This window comes from Cariama cristata, unplaced genomic scaffold (genome assembly GCF_000690535.1).
Source record: "Cariama cristata isolate BGI_N322 unplaced genomic scaffold, ASM69053v1 scaffold5299, whole genome shotgun sequence".
NCBI classification, from domain to species: Eukaryota; Metazoa; Chordata; class Aves; order Cariamiformes; family Cariamidae; genus Cariama; species Cariama cristata.
This window is the reverse complement of record NW_009633927.1, coordinates 34,172-54,561: the sequence shown is the minus strand read 5'-3', so window position 1 is coordinate 54,561 and position 20,390 is coordinate 34,172. Positions and strand designations below refer to the sequence as shown.

Genomic DNA, 20,390 nt, shown 5'->3' with positions numbered 1-20,390 from the left:
GAAAAAGGAAAGAGCTGTAGCCAGGAGGGACTCAAGGGTAGGGGAAACTCAGAGTGAAAACCAGCTTCCCACAGCTGCAGGGCTCACCTAAGGGATGTAACGCATTGTGCAAAAGAGGCAGGCGATGCATCCTCCAGCTCCAGGCAGATCCTAGACTGAACTGACATACCCAGCAAGATCACCCGTTAGCTCAGATCAGATGTGTGAGTATGTCTCATCCCTGAGATTGTTTCTCACAAAGAAAAGTGCTGCAGAGATCTGAGGTGCTTTGTGCGTGCCTGAGTCCAGCCAGCAGTCCCCAGCACATGTCGGTGCAGGAGGCAGGGCAGCCCTCGCTCCTTCTTCGTCAGCAGGAGAGATCCATGTGTCAGGCACCGTTTCCACACTACCGGTTTTTTACCTCTTAGTGAAGAGTTAGAAGATGATAGTTTCATCTGTCCTTGCTCCTGCTGCAGTGCCTGATCCACAATTTCATATTTAAAACCATTCCCATTTTAAGCCTTGTACTTCCTCTTGGCTTGATATTTGCTCAGTCTGGGATGACACCTGCCTTTAAGTGGCACCCTCTCAGAGCTAGCTGCTTTTCCTCCTGACAAATTTTCAGGATTTGAAAAATGAGCATGACAGAAGTGGAGAGAGGAAAAAAACCTTCTACTTGAAATTTTAAAATATTTTTTCATAACACCGTTGCACAGGCAGTCAGAGCACCATCAATGCGTTACCAACTTGCAGCAGCCTGACTGGATGCAGAATATATGATTATGAAGAATTTAATGACCACTAAGTCACGAGAAACTCACAGAGAAAATTTCAGTCACAAATGTTTCAAGTTTACCTTGTTTATACAAATATAGGGAAACCCAACCGCATGTGCTGAGATCTCAGTGAAGCATCACTTTATCTGTGGAAAAAATATTTTAAAGTTCAGCGTGAAGTGAGACATCATGGCAAGGAAATATTTCCAGTAGGAGAAGCTGTTAACTCCTTCCATGGCTCTTTGGATGGCACCGGCATGTTTTGTTCACTATGCAGTAAGCTGTGTGTTGCTAACATTGTCTGTTGGATTTTGGGGATAATAATCTTCCTTTTGGTCACACAGGGCCTGGGTTGTGTTACTCATCCGTGATGGAGGAGGGAGTCACCCCTTCCCACGGGGCTGTCAGCAGCGAGCCCTTGCCCTGTGTGCCCTCCGCTTGCCTCGCGGGCTCCATGGGGAGATGCTCTGGGGAGTTCATACTAGACAGATAAACCTAAGAGAGGACCTTGGATTCCCAATTCCTAAAGGGACAAGAAGCAGTTTACCAAGGATTAAATACCTAATATATGCCTGCAATGTGTTTCCGAGCTCTGCAAACTGCAGCTGTGATTTTGAATTTCGTTGCAAACTCACGCCTGATGCACATGTACAGTGAGGAGCTGGGGTCTCGCCTCGGTGGTTACAAGTGCAAGCCAGTTTCTCAAATGACTGATTAGTGCTCAAAAGCCAGAAACATTTTACAGAAATTGATTAGAGATGGTGACTTGGATTTTAATGAATGGCATGTACAAAGTCTCACCCGTTTTCAGTATACCTGCATCTCTCAGACCGACCTAAGCTGGTTTCCACTTGTGTAACACCACATACCCTGGGGAAGCATTGCTGGTTTGCAGTGGGAGCAGAGATGAGCTGCACCCTGGGACTGCCACCCCAAGCACCTCTCCCTCAATGCCCTGCTTCAGATCTATACAGTTGCAGCTGCTTGCAAGCAGAGAATAACCGACCCAACAGTTAGTCCTGTGCTGAAGTTCTAGGGGATCGGGGGTAGATGCTTCCATATATCTCTGGAGTGGGAAAGTAAATAGTCATGGTCAATGTGTATCAGTACCCATTACTCAGACTTCTTACTTTTTTCCATAGTTTCTATACCCCCATATGTATTCCATTTAAAACCCACACTCTGACAACTCTGTCTCTATGTGCCTTCAGGTTTGTCTTTGGGAAGTTATAGATTGGCCATGAGAAACCACAGGCATTCATGTATAAATGTAAATCACTTTATTAGTATTCCAATCAATTCATATAAAAGCCTAAAATTATTTAGCCAAGAAAAGTGACTGACATAGCCCTGAAAAGAGGTATTTCATTTTTATAGTGATTACTTGATAATCTCATTTTTACAGTGCATAAAGATGCTTACAGGTAAGAAGATGAGATCTTTCCTTTACATCTGGAGTCCTGTGAATAATCACATTAAGCAGAAAGGCATTTGGTTCTTTCCGTACATTGCAGACCAAGTTGAGTTAAGTACGCTCCTAGTCTGCTCTTTGGAGATGTCTTTGATTAAACATGTTCTATTTCCTCCCCTTTGTCCAACTTTAAGAAAATAGATAGGAAAAGATCAGAGAGCCATCTGTAAAAACAAAGACTAAATCCTTTGCAGTTAAAAAATAAAATTATGAATAACCTGAATAATTCCTTGCATTTCAAAGAGCTATTTCAGCCCGCTCTTGTCCTCTCCTTTTTGAAACACAAACCACGGTGACCTTGCTGTATGCACTGGTGCCTCCCAAAGGGCCCTGCACGTCCCTGCCAGAAGCAAGCTTACAAGGCCGTACACCGTTGCAAGAAGCGTGTAATTCTTTCAAAACTCCATTCGGCAGAAAATCTGGGGTGGCACCTTGTTCAAACCAAAAAAAGAGCCAACGTGCCACTGTGGGAAGGTGTTTGCTGCCTGCAGCAACCTTCTGTTGGCCATTTTCCTGGGCTGGGGCCAGGGCTGTGGCTCTCACTGGGGTGGTTCTTGAATTTTTAGGTCGGTTGTGACTGTGAAAGCAAATCCTCTGAGCAGTTTGTCCCTGCTGGGTTAAAGAAATCTCCCTTTGCTCCTGCATGGCTATGAAACCTGTTGGCTGTGCTGCCGGGCTAGACAGGCTCTGGCTGGGAGGGTTTATAGGCTTCGGCGTTTGAGGACTTGCTCCCTTGTATGCTGTAAACGTACCAGAGGGTTTTGTCAAATGAAAAGATTTTGTAGCATGAGCGTTAGCGGGTGGAAACACTTGTGGAGAGGCACTGAAAGCCCTGCGTGGAAGCCAGTTACAGGGCCAGCAGCTGCGGTTCAGTGAGGGGGAAGGGAATGCAAGCTGATGAGGGATGCCAGGCACCCTTCAGCCAGGCCAGAAGGTTTTGCATGTTTTCAAACATAACAGCCCAGGGCCGTCGTGCCAAACTTGGACCACCTTGGCTGGGAAGGAGAGCGGGGCACGGAGTGTGCGCGGGGACACGGTGTTACAGCTCTCCGGGGGCTGCTGAAGCCACCGACGAGCTCAGAGCAGATGAAACGTGTCCCCTTTCTAAGCGAACAAGCAGCTTCTGTAGATGTTTTTGGCTGGGTGAGATTGCGCTGGACACTGGGGAATCCAAAACTGCAGTCAGGAGACTTAAGCAACTGTAAGTGACTGCTCCCTCAAAGACGGGCGTTTTGTAGAAGCCAGTAGCTTGATAGCAAGAAGAAACATTTCAGTTACCATGAAAAGGCATTCACAGTTCTATTCTGAAACATATAATATATAAAATTGTTCCAAGTAGACATTTTTGGCAAACTCAGTAATAGCAAGTTTCAACTTGAAAAAGGCAGCAAGAATATTTTTTTTTTTTGTTACACATACTTCAGTCTCTTAAAAACTCCCTCCTTGGATATTCAGCATATTTTAAATCTTATTTTCTGTTTTCTCCTACATGTTCCTATTTTGCCTCCTTCCCAAAGGCACCTGTAGGCAGACCAAAGTATCTCATCTGAGATCTGAGAAACTTTGCAATTAGGAGTGTATTGTAACCGTACAACAATACACACTGAAGAGATCTGTAGACACCATTTCAAGAGAGCAACTACAAAAATTACTTTGTTCCAAAGGAAAAAAGAAATCACCCATGCTATGGGGATATTAAACATTCAAATGCAAGATTTGTTTTAGTATGCAGACACTCTGGCTTTAATTACCAAGGAGAAATTCCCCAGATAGACATTAAGCCACAGAACAGCCTAGCTTGAAATTCACTTTTATTTTCAGCATGTCATTATCTTGTAACTCTGTTCCACCCAGAGCTGTGAAAATGTTCAGCCAGAAAACCAAACCCACTTGAAAACAAGAGAGGTTCAAGTTCCAGCCAAAGCTGAAGGTTAGCAAAGATTCAAAATAAATAGGAAGACGCAACTTTTCTCTAGTCATATACTTTCCTCCATGCGCAGCGCAGAGGAGACGGAACAATTTCTCCAAGAGCTTGAGTCCGGCCGTGTAGCCTTGATGAGAACACCTGCTGAAAAAATCCTCGTGTTTCATTAGCCTTTCTGTCCTGTCTTCTTGACAAGCCGTTGGCCGGCTGGTGGACGGGCTGCATGGTTTCTTCTCCGAGTCCCGCTGTGCCATCTTTCCCTTTTGGCTCCATGTGCTTCTTGCACTGAGCCAGACTTTACAGTTTTTGGAAGTTTGGGCTGATCCCAGCCTCCCATAAGTGAGGACCCATTCCCCAAGGCTCTGATCTACTCTCAAATAGGTAATTAGTGGCAGAGAGGGCAGGATTGGGCAGGATTAGGCTTGTGTGGACACCCTGATGCAGGAGAGCAGAGGAAGTCAGCAGAAGGCTGGAAGATGGGGTGAGGTGGAAAAGACGAGACCTGAGAAAGAACATTAAATACTTAGTCCCTTTAGGACCAGCCCCTCAACTGCACAGTGCTATTGAATGTTCCTAGCAGTATTTTATAGCCCAAGACGTGAGCGACTAGCAATTAGAGTGAGGGACTCTTGCAGATTGCAGCCATTTGTGCCATGAGTTGTGTAAATGCCTCACCAGCATGGGGTCGGGATCTGCGAGCTCGACAGTGGGTCTCAACCCCTGCTGCTGTCACCTGCTTGAAGAACTTCGCTCACTTTTAAAACTTGCCTCTTTTTAGCAAGTTTAAGCTCCTACATTGTGTTAGTTTGGGTGAGTTTATGTCTGCTTCAAATTTCTACCTGCTGTTATGCATTTATTTTATTGTTATTGCCAATGCTCTGATTGCAGAGCTTGATTTAGCTTGCAAAGTCTAAAAGTGTGGCAGCATTGAGAGAGAACTGTTTGTCATTTAAAAAATGTATTCCCCAATACTCTGCTGTGTCCCCATCTATTGTGTCAATCAGAACCTATATGGGGGCTTGGCATCCAGGTAGATGACATGTCAAGCCTTGTAGCAAATAAAGAGCGTATCCCATCCTAATCCACAGCTCAGCGAATATCTGGTTTTTCTACCAGCTGGAATTTTTAGGAAATGTTTGCAATTGAACTATTGCCTCTGGGAGTCTGTTTCTCATTCAGTTATTACTAGGACATATAAAATACAATGATTTCTTTTGCTGGAAATCTTCCTGAGAAGAAAAATTACTCTGGGCTATATGCCTCTGCCTATGCAGGGTCTCTGGGTGTTAAGATAGTTGTCAGCTCCTGGGCTTCACGCTCTCCAAGAGAGCCCATTTGGGCAGCGTGAAGGGAGGTCAGAGGAACTCAAAGCTTGGTGGCAGCCACAGGCCTGCAGAAAACAAGTAGTGGCACTGTTAAAAAGAGAAGGATGTATCCTTTGGGAAAGCATCCAAGCACAGTTAATTTAATCCCATCTGCGTGAGCAGAGAAATCCTTTGTTCACGGCTCACTTGTGCGGCTGGTTTATTGACTGGTGCCTCTTCCATTGGGATGGAGGTTTGTGTCCTCCGTCCCTGCGGTGCCGTGGAGAGCTCCTTTCCTAATTGTTAGGTGTGCCTGTAGAAGATGAGAATGATGTTTCCTATGGATCACTTATTTCTTTGGATAGCAACCCAAAAAGCTGTGTTCTTAATGAACATTTTCTCTTCCTTCCATGTACACCTTTACTTTGTAAGGGGGAAGGGGAAGCAGCCCCCATGGGAGGTGGGATATCAAGACGCAGCGATGCAGTTAGTGGTATGTTAGACTTTGGCACCTCTACCATCTGTTGTGGGCTGACAGATGGGATGAAATATGACAGCAGAAAGGCTCTTCTGTTTTAGCAAGACACAAGAAAGCTTGAAAAATCACACCTCCTCCCTCCTTTCCCCCCAAACCCACACAACAACAGTGTCACTTGGCCACTTGTTCTGGCTAAGACAAGGAGAAGTTTCTGCCTGTGCGTGCTCCTGAGAGTCTTCTGAGGGAAAAGTGAGCAGAGTGGTTCAGAGCAGAGCTGCTCGGAGGTGCTGGATCCTGGAGGGACCACCACTCCTTCTCCCCTCTTTTCACATGGATGGGAATTAGGAGCAAATGCTTTACCAGGACAGGGAGGAGATGAGGAGTCTCTGTGCTTGGCAAGTGTCACTGTTTATTTGTTGGCTTGTGATAATTAGTGGCTGCATGGCTTGTGCAACAGGGACATTTGGCCTTACCTGTCGCTGGTGAGAAAACTTCTCATCTGGTAGCTGAGGATTAGCCAGTTTCAGGTTCTCCCTGAGATACTGCCACAGATGGAAATGCTTCCTATCAGAAACCCACCTCGACTGTCTGTAGGAGCACCCAAGGCAAGAGCCAGCCCTCAGGAGGGCTCAGCTCCTTTCCAGTTATCTATATTTTTGAACTGATCCCAATTCATCAGCCAGGTGCCATGAACAGCCACATTTCCAAGGCAGCTCAGCACCCTGGGTACCAGCCACACATTTGTGGGAATCTGACCTCGAGATTAGAGATGCAAATGGCAACCAAAGGGCTCTACCCCTTTAGGCATGTCAAGCGCTTCTGAAAATTGGCTCTGTAGGTGATGACAGTAATCACAACCTTCCACGAAATAACAAGCTCTTGTTTTTTCTGTCCTCTGACACGAGCTTTCAGTTTTCTGGTGATTTTTAATATTTTTTCTTCCTAATGGACACACCAGCATAATGCTTCTAACTAATTTGTCTTTTAGGATTTCATTGTGACAGTGGTCTTCTCATTCTTGTGGCTAGTGAGCTCATCTGCTTGGGCTAAAGGACTGTCAGATGTAAAGATTGCAACTGACCCAGACGAAGTGCTGTTACTGATGTCTGCCTGCAAACAGCAGTCCAACAAATGCTTGCCTGTTCGCAGCCCTGTTATGTCAAGCCTCAACACTTCGGTTGTAAGTGACTTTGATTACTACTATTCACCCTTACCTTGCAATCGTATTTTCATCTCTTTTACCCGTGTATTGACCTGGATCGGCTGGTGTAAACCAGTTAGCTGAAATGATTTAATTGGAAGTACAGTCTTGCTGGGGGGAAAGGCAGAGCGTGACTCACGACAGCTGTCTGCCGTGGAGCAGGAGCGGGATACGTGTGGAGGGTTGGGATGGGGAGAAAGCAAAGTGTCTGTCCAAGTGCATTGGTTGGCCTGTCTGCTTTTAACTTGCTTGCTGCAACGCTTTTGAAAAGGGGTCTGTGCCCCCCTTTAGGAAGAGGAAGTTTTGTTCCCTGCAGATTCCTTTAAAAATCCTCAAAAAACAACATAAAATTGGTCTTCAGAATGTTAAAAAAAAAAACAACAAAACCAAACCCCTCCAGGCCAGCTGACTAATTAGTGTCTCTCTTTTAAATTGTTTTCTTTCAATTTTATCTTTCCACAGTTTCTTTAAACTAGATCACGTTTACAACACAAAAATTATTTTGGCCTAAAAACTCAATCTTTTTTTTCAAAATAAAAAGGCAAACAGACACTTTGTGAGCTACAGCTAAGGGAGGCGAATTTGGGAATTTACTCCAAAGCTGAGAAAATTTTCTAGCAGGTTTTGGGAGAAGGACTGGGAGCAGCTTTGACTTCTCCCAGGACTGTGCAGGGTCCATAACGTCCGGCTGGGCTGTGAGACCATGGCTGCTGGGTGACGAGCTCCTCTTCTCCCCGCCTAGGTCTTTGGCTTCTTGAACTTTATCCTCTGGGCAGGCAACATTTGGTTTGTATTTAAGGAGACGGGTTGGCATTCCTCGGGCCAGCGGCATCCTCCAGACACCATGGAGAAGCAGTCCAGCAGCTACAACCAAGGGGGCTACAACCAAGACAGCTACGGCCCGGCCGGTGGCTACAACCAGCCGGGCTCCTATGGCCAGGTGGGTGAATATGGCCAGTCCCAGAGCTACGGCCAGAGTGGGCCAACCTCCTTCGCTAATCAAATTTAGGGTTCACACAGCACGAGCTCTTGCATCCCTCACGTGTAGAGAGTTTAACAGGTCTCAAGTTTCAGTGGTGCCAGATTTTTAAAGGTTTTACATAAATTAATACTACAGCACGGTGTTTGGTGTCGATTGAAGATCTGAGCCTACCTCCTGAGGCAGATGGGGGGTGGCCGGTGGGCTGGAGTTGGCCTTTTTTTCCCTGACTAGCCGGGTACAGGGAATATGCTCATCGCAGGTGGTGACCTGGAGTCAGTGTTGTAGTATGTGCTGTAGAGATAACTTTATGGTAGTTTTGTATGTGTTAAGATGGTAGAAGCATTTTGTAGCCTCAAGTCTGTAGTATTTAATATGCATAACATAATTGAATTTCCTTCTGCATTTTGGTGAAAAACAAAGGTGTTTTACTATTATTTCTACAGATTATTCTGTATACATGCATGTAACATTGCACCTAACTTTTCAAAACTGCCTGTCTGTGACTCTTCAGAGCATTTGTTTTGGTTATACCTTTTTGTTTCAGAAGATTTTACTATTATTTCAGTTAACCGATTCATCCGTAACTTAGTGCATGGATAAACAGTTTCATACTACCAAATGTCTGGACTGTGTAAATGGAACTTCTCAACTTCTGCCACTTCATTTTGTTAAATGTATGTTTAAAAGAAGTATGCATCTTTTATATATTTTGCAGAGTTGAATATATGGCTTACCCAAGTTCTGAATGCTTTGTAACTAAAATGTTTTTCCTTGAAATGGCATTCAGTAGTATATATGGTACCTGACCAATGTTTATTCCATTTAACTCAGCTAAGTATTCATTCTATAAATCACTATTTCTATGGATGTTTTGTGAACCTTTTAACGTGAGCTGTGGAGAATAAGGACCAAGTAACTGTGTTATATGTTTACAAAGGTATTTATTTAACTAAGATAACAGAGGTGCAGATATCAGTATATAAAACCATGTGAAAACGCCCTGTTGCTTGATACAGCAAAACATGAAAACCGCATGATTTTTGTGACCTTACAAAGCATAAATATTCCTTTATACCCTCTTATTATAAGAAAACCTTTCCATCTGTGCTGTTTCAAGATTGTTAGATATCCCTCTGTTAGGTCGCTGCTCTGAGCGCTAGCTTGGTGCTACTGGAGAATGTAACTGGATTGACCAAATAACTCAGGCTCAGAGGAATTCATCCTAAAATAGCCAGATTGTAGCCCGTTCAGATTTCTCCCTAGGAAATTCAGCCCTTCCTCACTACAGCGTATGGGATGCATTGACAGAAATGAAAGTCTAGAGCACAATATACTAATCAAAACTGATCATCTGCATTTCTAAATCAAAGTGTATCAGTATATAACCTTATTGTATGAGCTGTAATGTTGAAAGCATCTTAGCTTAAAACAGCTTAGTCTCTTCTATGATTGTTGTAACCAATTTATGGCTACTCGGTGGATGAATCTATATTGTGATATCTATTTGACCCTAATAAAGTTATTGCATACAATGCATGTTTTCAGAGTATGTTAATATCAGAATGTCACTGGAAAATAACTAAGATAACTATTAAATAACCATTCCTGTGCTTGACCTTATTGGTCCTATTCTTACTGTTTTCCAACAATTTTATGAGGATCGTTTTAATGTACAGTGGGGTATGACACTTCTACAGACACTTGTCATTAAAGGTCAGTATCACAAGTTTAAAAAAAAAAATTAAAACTGTGCAATTTAATACCTGCCTGCCTCTTTACCTCTCTTTCAACCTGTCACTAGGTCTAGCTCAGTACTGTGATAACTATCCCAGTTCTGTGGATTGCTGGAAAGCCATGTTTGAGCTGTAGAGAGAACAAACCAGAATATCTAAATGTCTTGGTATTCCAAGTGGGAGCAAAATACAGTTTTCTGAGTCAATGAAAAATTTTATTTTGGCTCTCAGTTCTTTTGTTCCTTGTTTTTTTAAGTTTGGAAAAAGTTAGATATAGGCAAGCCAGGAGACAGTGAAATCTGTGTGTGTGGCAAGGGATGGGGATGGGATGTGTGCTCTTCATGCCCCCTCCCACATAGTCCTACTTCTCCTCTTTTTCTTTTTGAAAAAAAAGCCACTTTGTATTAGTTGATCAGGAATATCCCAAGTTGGTTTATCTAAGTCTCTCCACTAGAAATAGGTCTAGTTTTTTGTGTCAACTAGCTTTCTCTTCATGGACTTTTCCACCCAGATCACCAGGGTCCCATTTCAAAATTTTCTGTCCAATGCAGAGGGTTAGAAACTTGAGTTTTGCTTAGGTTTATTCCTGCATTTCAAACAAGCTGAAATTCTTGTGTCACCATGTGAGCACAGGAACTGCAGCTTTTAAACCATCAGGAGTTGACACCTCTGGAGAAAGGGCAGTTTCTAATACAAGATTGCGGACAGAATTAAGATGACGACTTATTTGGTGTATTATTTGCATAACTATCAATCTAAGATTTTGTCATGAAGGGCAGAGCTGGTGGAAGAGTTAACAAAAGTAGAGAAAGAGGCACATGTTTTCATGAAAGACTTGCACTTTTCTTTGCCCAGTTGAACCGATCTTCACAGGTGCATTACCTCCTTGCTGCCATGCAGAACAGGTGAGATGTTTGTTATCCTTTGGGGACTATAGTCTTCACTGTGAATTAGGAGGGATGACAAAGCTCTTCATCTAGAGCTTCTCAGATTAATATAGTATGGCAGCAGCACAAGTGAAAAGAAAAATGATGCATGCACTTGTCTGTGTTATATAAGAAAATGTACCTGAATGTTTCCTCTATGTTCCTCTGGATTCGAGTCTTATCACATCCTTTGGAAATCATTGAGAAATTGAAAGTTATTTGAACTGGGGACAGTGACTGTATAGTAAAGTGTTGAGCAGCAAGATGGAAAAGAATGTATTTGATGTTTTGTGGGTTTAAGACGTATAGCTAAGTAAACTTGAGCATCCTCTGTGAAACTGCTGCTGGCAGACTGATTGCTTTCCTACTTCATCATTAGTGAGTATCTCTGCCAGTTAGTTAAATAACTAGGTCAGCCTGGGAAAAAACATGTTCCTTGATCTTCTGTGCTGTCCCTTCTGTTTTCCCATGTGTTTCTCTTTATAGCCCATTTCTCAGCTACCCAAGATGGGAGCGTATTTGCATTATCAAGTGTAGAGCTGTGGAGGAGAGGCAGGTACCTCCTCGAGTGTGGCAGGCGAGGTGGGAGCACGGGACTTTCCCTCCAGGTGCCGAAGAGGCCTGCTCACACGTTGGTTTAGGGTTTCCCTATTGCTCTTGATGGGGAAGAGGATGCACTTTGCAAAGCTGCAGCATCATACCCTCCGTGGAGAGGTGCTGGAGAGGGCAGGGAGAGTGACTCTGGGTACCGAGAGTGGCTCTGCAGCCTGCTTTGCTCCCTGCCCAGCACATCAGGGAGACAAGGATGAGTTTAGATGCAAATCCAGCCCACAGGGCTGTGCCTTTACTTGGCAGGGTATTTTTTTATTGTATGATACCTTCCCGATGACTGATCAAATCTCCTTCACCATGGCCGTCGTGCTGCCCATAACAGAGCCCCGATGATGGCCAGGATCTAGAGAAAGTTTGTGCTCCTGTTGCATGAATTCATATTGCAATGCCTGGCCTGATTAGGTTAATTATTTCCAACCTCTATATGCTCTCAATTTGAATGAGCAATTTGGGCTCGAGCCCTGAATTATTCTTGGCTGAAACTTCAATGTACTGATGAAAGAGGCAGTCGCATGCAACACGCGTTGCACCTGTCTATAATCCACTCCTGACAGTATCTCCAGAGTTTCACAGTTAATATTAGACAGATACAGAATTACCGAGTAAAAACTGCCACATATTGTTTCATCCTTTTCTGAAAAAGTGCGTCTCATACTATGCTATATGATGTCATAAGCATTTAGTCCTCTGTCTATTAGTTTTAAGCCAGATTTGAGTAAAAATCTTTATATATGTGAATGGATGGGCTAGTTAGCTTATGCTCTCCCTGACTTAACTGTTCTTTTTCAGAATTTCTTTTTTTTCTCTCCTTCTATTAAACCCAAGGGCTTTTCCTTCTGAAATTCTCTAACAGCAGCAATGATCTGTATTTTAGTATTAATATCTGGTGCTGATTATCCCATCATTTGTCAATGCCATACATCCTTAGTATGAAGATCTTAGCATTTTGAGATGAAATTTTAATAGTTCAGCAGAGAGGTATCCCATTTATTGCATTTAGCTACCAGTTTCTTTCCTTACATTTTTATTGTTGTGTCCTTCTTTAATAAGATTTCAGGTTTTTATGAATGTAGCTGCCTTTTTAAAGTCTAAATGTCCTATAATTTTCATTTCTCAGAGGAAAAATTATTTGGTAGTAATATTTTCAGGCTTCCCTCTGAAAATGAATACCATACCAAAAATGTTGGATTCATGCCGTATCCATTGGATTTTCAATGAAACCGAGGGAGCTGGGTGCCTGCACGCAGGGGATCCACACAGCTGCTCTGCTCCCTGACAGTCCCCATAGGAGGCACAAGCATATTTTGACCAAAGTGCTGTACCACATCTGAAAAATGCCTGGACGTGAGGTGACAAACGATGTTTCCCTGCAGACAGACCAGTTCTAATAGCTTTTCCTAAATGACATTTTACCTGTTCTGTCGCAGCAATGGGATTCATAAATATTTTAATCATTTATGACCCCAGAGCTAAATTCCAGGCTGACTTGAGTTATCTCCCATGTGTGTGGTAGGGGAGATGGGCTGACCTGCCCATGCCTCCCAGCCAAGGTCTCCCCCTCACCTTGACCCCTACACAGACCCTGTGGGGCAGCTTTTTGCCTTGCCTGGGGGAGCGCTGGGCACAGCTTGATCATCAGGCACCAGTCAACAAACTGCATCCAGCATGACTGATGCAGCTGGATACTGGTGCAGATTTCACCATTGAGTGAAATCAAATTGACTATATGGAGTTATTTTTAAAAAATGGTGGTGGCCAAGAAGCAAATGTTCCCAGGACACACAGAACATCACTTACACCATCCCAGCACAGATGGAAGCAGCAGCAGCAGGACGCACCTCAAAAGGCATAGTGATGGAGAAGCAAAAGAGTAGGAAACACTCACGCTGTGATTTTATTTATCCTCCACATTCCCTACCTCCTGGAATAAATGCAGGGGTTCAGGTTATTCAAGATACTTAGCAGTATGTTAGCATGGATAAACCAGCTACCGGGGTCCCAGAGCCAGTTTGGCCCTGTGAGCAGAGGGGTACAATGGCCATTAGCTAACTTACATTTGTGCAAAGCAGACTGCTTGTTGCAGCAGCCTGGCTATCAATCCCTTGAGCTGGTTAAATCACTCATTAACCTGTGCTGGGTTGTGTCTCCTCTTTCCGTGCCAGCATGCGGAAGAGGAGGAGAAGGTCCCACCCCAGCAGGGCTGAGCCCGCTTGCCCATGGAGGAGCCATGGGTTGTGGCTGGGCTTGAGAGACCAACCGCAGTGAGCACATTAGACCTGCTGCTTCTGCTAGCTTTTCCCACATTAAGTAATTGATTTAAAAAGGATGGAGCAAGAGGAAAATAGTATTAGGCTGTGGCAGCCAGTGCTGCTTTGGGCTATGATGGAGGGGGACGCTTCTCAGTCTTGGCTCTTCGGAAGAAAATGAACCTGTCATGTAAGATCGAAATGACTGTGTTCTGGTCATAGAGAAATCAAGCTATTAGCTCCCTGGGTGCAGGTTAGCAGCATTTCTCCTGCAGCTGCTGAAGGGTTCATTGAAGGAATGAAGCCTGAGTGACTAATGGTGTGAATGCATCTCCTGTTCCAGGTATTGCCTTGTGCCTCTGTCCCGGGCTATGCCTGCCTGCCGCGGGCATGCCCGCACCTGCCGAGTGTCCGAGGGTCAGCTCTAAGGGAGCCAGGGCTCCATCACACACAAATGTTTCGCAACATAAGTCTTCCTGAATTGCAGAAAGTACTTTAAAAAAAAATGGGAAAACTCTGGGAAAATACCAAAAGTGGAGACTGCGGCTTTTTGCAGCAGCAATTATTTTAAGTGAACTGCCTATAAAGATTTTGCAGTTTTAAGTATCAGGTTGCGTATTTGGTGCAGACAATATTGTTAACGTGTGAAACATGCTAAAAATTGACCCATAAAAGCACCTGGATATTTAAAACATAAATAGTGTGTATCAAAATAGATACAGAGCAGATGGCCTGGCTCCCTACACACCTTGCTGACCAGAATACTCAAGCAACGCATACAGCCAAAATCTTGCTGTCTTGAAAGCTGATCGCCTTCAAAGGCAAGGGTTATCCTCATGCTACCCTTTCTGTTAGGCACTAACGCTCCTGCATACGCTAATTAGTATATCCTAGAGGGATAATGTACCCCAGGCTTGCTTGGACTTGTTACTACCCCAGCAAACGAAATCACCAGTTCTAAAGCTCTCAAAAGTCGGTTAGATTAAAAAAACCTACCAGCTGAAATCTGATCTACGGTGGAAAGAGCCCAAAACACAGAGGGCTGGGTTTGCCAGCCAGCTCGCAGCACTGCCTGTAGCTGAGAAACGGGCAACCGAATCTGTTTCTCACTCTCTTTTTTACCTTGGACGCTAAGACCAAACATTACCGTTCTGCGGATTAACTGGGATATAAGGCTTTTCATGCCTCCTTGTATGGTTCAACAGATGTGAAAAGGAATTATCACTTCAACATGATATCAAGACTCTTTTTTTTTTTTTTTTTAGCTGATGGCAGATTACTAAGCCTGAATTCTTGTTTAATTTTAGTGTGTTAATTGATGGGATAATGAGCATTGATTATATGTGTTTTGGCTGCGTCATTGCAATTACAGGCTGTGTTTTATTCATGAGCCAGTCCTAAAGAACGCACTAGAGATCTAAGACAGCTTAAACCTCTCAGAAAAAGGCTCTGAATTGTTTGAGTAATGACACTCTTAGATGGAAAATTAAAGGTTCTCTTTTCCCATGCTTTTTAAAATAATTAAAATCCAGGAACAGTAAGGTGGTGAACGTCCTTATTCATTAGCCTTCAGTAATTTAGCTTCTGCTAAATGAGGAAAACATTTTAATTCTCTAGGCCATCTGTTGCAGTCTCCTTTGCGTGTCCTGTTACATAAAGTCTCATCTTGGGTAGTTTTAACATCAGTATTGTATCCTTTCACCAGGAATGATGAGCTGGTTGAGGTAGTTGAAGTCACTACCTATTAACAGACCACCCTGGGATAAAAGTGGCCGCTTGGTCTTTCAGGTTGAAGTTATCCTGTCTAGACACCTCTAGGCAAAGGATCCGCAGAAAGGAGACCATGCGCAGAGACAGGCAGCGTGACAAGCTGTGTGTTTTCTAATAGTGATATCCATGCCAATAAATAACAAAGTTCATCAGAGCCCTTCCAGTTCCTCTAATGTGTGACTGCTCTGCCATATGGCTCTGTGCTGCTTTTGGAAGCAGGCAGTATCCGTTCGGGTAGAAACCGAAGGAAAAGCTCCGTGCTGGATGCTGCTTTGCAAGCAGTTTGGAGGAAGAATAGATCTCCTCTTTGCACTGCGCTACGGGAATATTAGAGCAGGAACATGCTCACCTAGGGTAAATGCTGGGTCGGGAATTGGGAAATGCTTGGTTTCTGACTCTGTCTATAGCAACAACTTACTTTATAGCTTGGGGCAAGTTATGTATCCCACACTAGAAAGGTTTCCCATTAAAATGATAATGTGTATAGCTGAATGCATTCAGTGTCTTAGTTATTCCTGATACAAAGTTACATCCCTACAGATCTAAGAGGATTCAGGCTCTGTTAGTTTGGTTTGTTTCTGTCAAATTCTCATATAAAATGAAAGCCGCCCTACTTGCCAACCCAGCAGTGCTGCCTTACAGGGGCTGCTTTAGACCAATGTATTTAGCCAGCTCCGTGATCACCAGGTAGCATTTACATTATTGATAGGGCATGGCTGCAAGCAGGCTGCTTTCACAGGGCAGAGCTTGAATTCACTTGTTTGCTGTTATTCGAGTTGCTTAGAGATCACAAACACCCTGGTCTCAAGATGTGTGGCTGCAGAGCAAGCGTTCCCAGCACAAAGCAGTACTCGGTCAATCAGCCAGCTCCTACTTCCACCAAAAAAAGGTCTTTGGCTGCAGCAGGCATGCCCAAGCGGTAAGTCGTCACTTTGCTCTTTGCATCTCTGGTGGTCTGCCATTTGTCTTGAAATTTGTTATCTGGATGTATTTGTCTCTATCACCAGCGAACTCCTGCTGTGTGTTGGCTGCTCTGTAGGTAGTTTCCAGCACTTCAGCAAAAGTAAGCAGGCTTTAAGTTTTAATAGAAAGCAGGGAGATGCTTCTCACAGATGTGAGTCCTGCTGGAAATAAAAGCTATGTGCCTGCTCCAAACTGGGAGCACTGGTGAGTGGGGGATGACAGACCCCTCTGCATTTCCCTGGGGATGGGCTTAAAACTGAGAAACTTCCTGGAGCTTTTTCATGTTCTGAAGAAATTACTTGAAGGATGTTGCAATGTCCCTCTCTTTAAAATTATTTAATAAGCACCTTTAATAACAACTCCAGGCTACTTGCTCAGGTGAAGAATTAGGAGCTGTGTGATGTTGCGTGCTGCTTGTAAAGGGCATTTTCCTTTCCACTGTGAAGGAAAGCCAGTTTCCCTCGGGAAGCCCTGAGTTCCTGTGGGATTAAATGAAACAGAAATGAGCAAGCTCACTCATGGAGAAACTATATATATACACACACACAGACAATTCACCAGGTGATAACTGTGCCTCTCTTCTCTCTCACTACCAGCGTACCTATAGCCAAGCAGCTGGCATCAATAAAAGGTAAGAGGACCAATTCATTGCCCCTTGGGGATTCAGGTCTTCCAAGGCCACAGCCCAAGTGCAGTAAACCCTGGTGATTTAGCAGAGCTGCGGAGGCTGTGCAGACCCTCGGCCGGTGCAAGACAAGAGGGTCTCGTGGGTCCCTGTGCAGTGTGCTCCTGCGTTGATCCACGTCTCCTCTTCTGCTTGCCTTTCCATTAAAAATCACAACCCAAGTCATCTGTGATACCTGATGCTGAGGGCTGTGAGTGTGCAGTCTTTAGGATGCGGCTAAAGGATTCTAGTGGCAGGAATGAATCCAGCCAAAATCCCAAGTATACCATACTGCTGAAGTGCAGCGCTGATGCTCTGATGTGGGCATTTCTGTTCAGCCAGGCTTACCAAACAGGCCGTGTTTTCCCTGATACAGGATCCTGGGAGTCCAAATGCACCCAGGAGATGGCCAGCATGGCCTGTCTCCATGGCATGGCAGGTCCTTGCGGGATGCCCAGAGTAGGGGTAGACTAGATGGGCCTCACGCATCACCCTGCGTTACTGCCCCAGCGCTGACTGAAAGCTTCCTTTTGGGGTGTGTTTCCATGGGACATGAGGCATGTTGCTGGCCCACTCCAAATAAAATCTAGGCCAGGTCCTCTGTGGGTATAAACGGTTTCAGTCTCATTAACTTTAATGAAACTACACAGATTTCCACCCACTCAGGATGCTTCTGACAGATTCCTTTCAATTTTATCTCAAATGCTACTTTTTGATAGGCTGATAACTTCCCCCCCTTCCAGCTCTAGGAAAAGGCTCAGACCTTGAAAAAGGTTTTGCTACTGTGGCTTTGGTGTATAACAACTCTGCTGACCCTGAGGGCAAGCTCAGCAAAGCTGAAACCAAAAGCTTGCTGCAAACCCAGTTTTGGGGTTTCATACAGGTAAGGAGGTTTGGGTGAGCGGGTGGTGCTGGGCTGGCACTGGCCGGGTGCTTTGGGGGCAGGAATGGCACCTCAGGCTCTGTCCTGCAGCTGGGCGGGCATCAGTCCCTGGGGTAATCCCAAGTGAGATTTCGGTGATTTGGTACAAACACCTTCAGTGAATTAGTTGCTTTACGTTGAGCCTGTGTCTAACGCTGGGCTAAAGGAGGGGGAACAGCAATAAACCAAGGTTGATGTGCTTGCTTGCATTTTTTTAAATAAAATAGGACAATTGCAAAAAAAAACCACCACCAAAACCCTCAGACAATGACAAGAGACTGTATTTATGAAGATAAGAAACCCATTGCATTTAATGAGGCATTTGGTAGTTTGCCAGAGCACTGACCCAGTACCAGGAGAGCCAGCCCCGTGCTACAGAGCTGCACGCACCACGGTCGCTGGTGGGGCTGCTAGGAGAAAGGGAGCAGAAAGCACCTCTCCATTCGTCACCCACGCAGGGTGTTGGTGCCAGCCCGGTATGGTGAAAAAGAGCTATATTGGCACTTGTGGCTGTAAACTTCTCGCAGATTTTTGTTTCCCCCCTCCCTAAATAAAAAACAAAACAAAACAAAACAGTTTTATCAAGTGGAAGAAAAAACTATGTAGGACTAGTAAAAAGAGGTCAACTAAGTAAATGAGAGAAATGTTTAGGAGTAAAGACATTCTTGACTATACCTTTGCTTTGAAGAACAGCAAAATTACATGACTGGTTGGGGAGGGGGAGTTGGAACCAAATTAGGAACTAGGCACCTTGTGGAAGAGGACTTGAAAATATCAATAGCCAATCAAATTTGGAATCATGAGATGTTTTGAAGATTATTAAGCTAAAAAAATATCCTGGAACTCTTTTTTTTTTTTTTTTTTAATATTGAAATATGAATAACAGACATGATAGATAATTTTAAGAAACCTTTCCATTCCAACAGTAATATGTCCAACAGGACAGAGAATAGCAGCTACTGAAGTTATGTCTGTAAAATCAGCAGTTTCTGAGACCTTCACAGTACATATTTGAGGACCTGTCTTGAATATTAAGGTTAAGAGGATTGGTTGGTTGGTTGTTTCCTCTCCCTGGTTTTATCAAGACACAGGATGCCGGTTTTTTCCAGCAGTTACCAGCTACATCATCGTCACTGCCAGATTTTCAGTCATGACTAGGTGTCTTTTAAAAGATGTATTCTGCATTCAGGTGGAAACTTTGGGCACTGGGTGTCCTCCTGTCTGATTGCAATAATATTTCTGTTTGAGTTTCTTGGGATGCCTTTAGAAAAACTAATATGAATGTGGACATAAAAAATGGGAAGATAGAAAAATAAATAAATTTTCACATAGGTGTCTTTCTTTCTTTCTTTCTCATGATGCAAAAAAAAAGCAACTTAATACTTAACCTTTTTTTTTTTCCTTCATTTAAATTCTCCATAGGGCCAAGAAAACAAACCAAAGTACCAGGAAATAATTTCTGCCCTGGATGAAGAGTCGGAGAACAAAATTGATTTTGAAGATTTCATGATCTTGTTAGTCAGTCTTACTCTAATGTCTGACCTTCTGCAGGAGATCAAAAATGTGAAAACCACAAAATGATCAGTGCTTTAAAAGAAGAAATGGCTTGGCACTTTATAAGGAAAGCAAGAGTGAACCACACACAGAGATAACCCTGAGTGCCTAGATACCCTGTGCTGCTCCCTTTTAAATGGAATAAAGTCTTGTCCAAACCTGGCTGAACTCACTCCTCTATAGAAATGGTCCTGGAGTGAAATGTTGGTGCCAAGGGCTTTGTGTGTGCTAAGTACGTGCTTTGGGAGGATGTGCTGACTGGCTCTTGGTGGCTCCCAAAGCCCCGACACCAGTTAGCAGCTGGGTGCAGCCCCCAGCCCAGCTTAATTCTAGGGAAAGGCAGCCCATGCTCTCCATCGTCTCCCGCACGATTGTGGGGAGATGATGGGGAGATCGCTGCAAAAATGTGCAGCCCCATCTGCCCTTGGGGCAGCAGCGTGCATGGCATGGCCGGTCAGCTCCCCAGGGCTCTCCCAGTTACCCCAGGGTGCTTCAGCCCTGAGCAGAACGATACCAGTGATGGGTTTCACAATCGGCAGCAACCGCAAAATCTGTCACAGCCTTCGGTAAACATTGACTTTAGTCTGCGTGGTTTCTAATCTACTGTTAACGCTTCTGAAAGGAGAAGTTATTTATTTTTATTTCCTCCTCCAGGTGACCACTTAGTGATCACTATGGAAGGAATTTCAACTCCAGTCTTTGCAATGCATCTTTGGCAGAGATGTGCTCGTGTCACCAACAGGATGACTTAGTTAAACACGTCAGTCAGCTGAGTCTGTTGTTTCATGAAACTGTGACGAGGAGAAAACAGATAAGCTAAAAGGTGGTCCAGACTAGGGATGGTGGGGAAAAAGGGTGGCCAATAAAGTGTATTGGAGCTGAGTG

General features: G+C 44.1%; 2 protein-coding genes across 2 annotated transcripts in view; both read left to right on the top strand.

Annotated features, from left to right (window-relative positions):
• SYNPR (synaptoporin) overlaps nt 1-9,649 on the top strand; it is a 46,184-nt gene extending 36,535 nt beyond the window's left edge. The window contains exons 4-5 of the mRNA XM_009706953.1: nt 6,921-7,112; nt 7,876-9,649. Of these exons, the coding sequence (XP_009705255.1) occupies nt 6,921-7,112; nt 7,876-8,142 (459 nt within the window). The 3' untranslated portion in view covers nt 8,143-9,649. The remainder of the gene's footprint in view (nt 1-6,920; nt 7,113-7,875) is intronic.
• A 6,562-nt stretch (nt 9,650-16,211) lies between these two features.
• On the top strand, nt 16,212-19,532 carry SNTN (sentan, cilia apical structure protein). Its single transcript, XM_009706952.1, has 4 exons — nt 16,212-16,321; nt 16,962-16,996; nt 17,773-17,912; nt 19,374-19,532. The coding sequence occupies exons 1-4, from the start codon at nt 16,212-16,214 to the stop codon at nt 19,530-19,532; spliced, it is 444 nt and encodes a 147-aa protein (XP_009705254.1).
• The last annotated feature ends 858 nt before the right edge of the window (nt 19,533-20,390 follow it).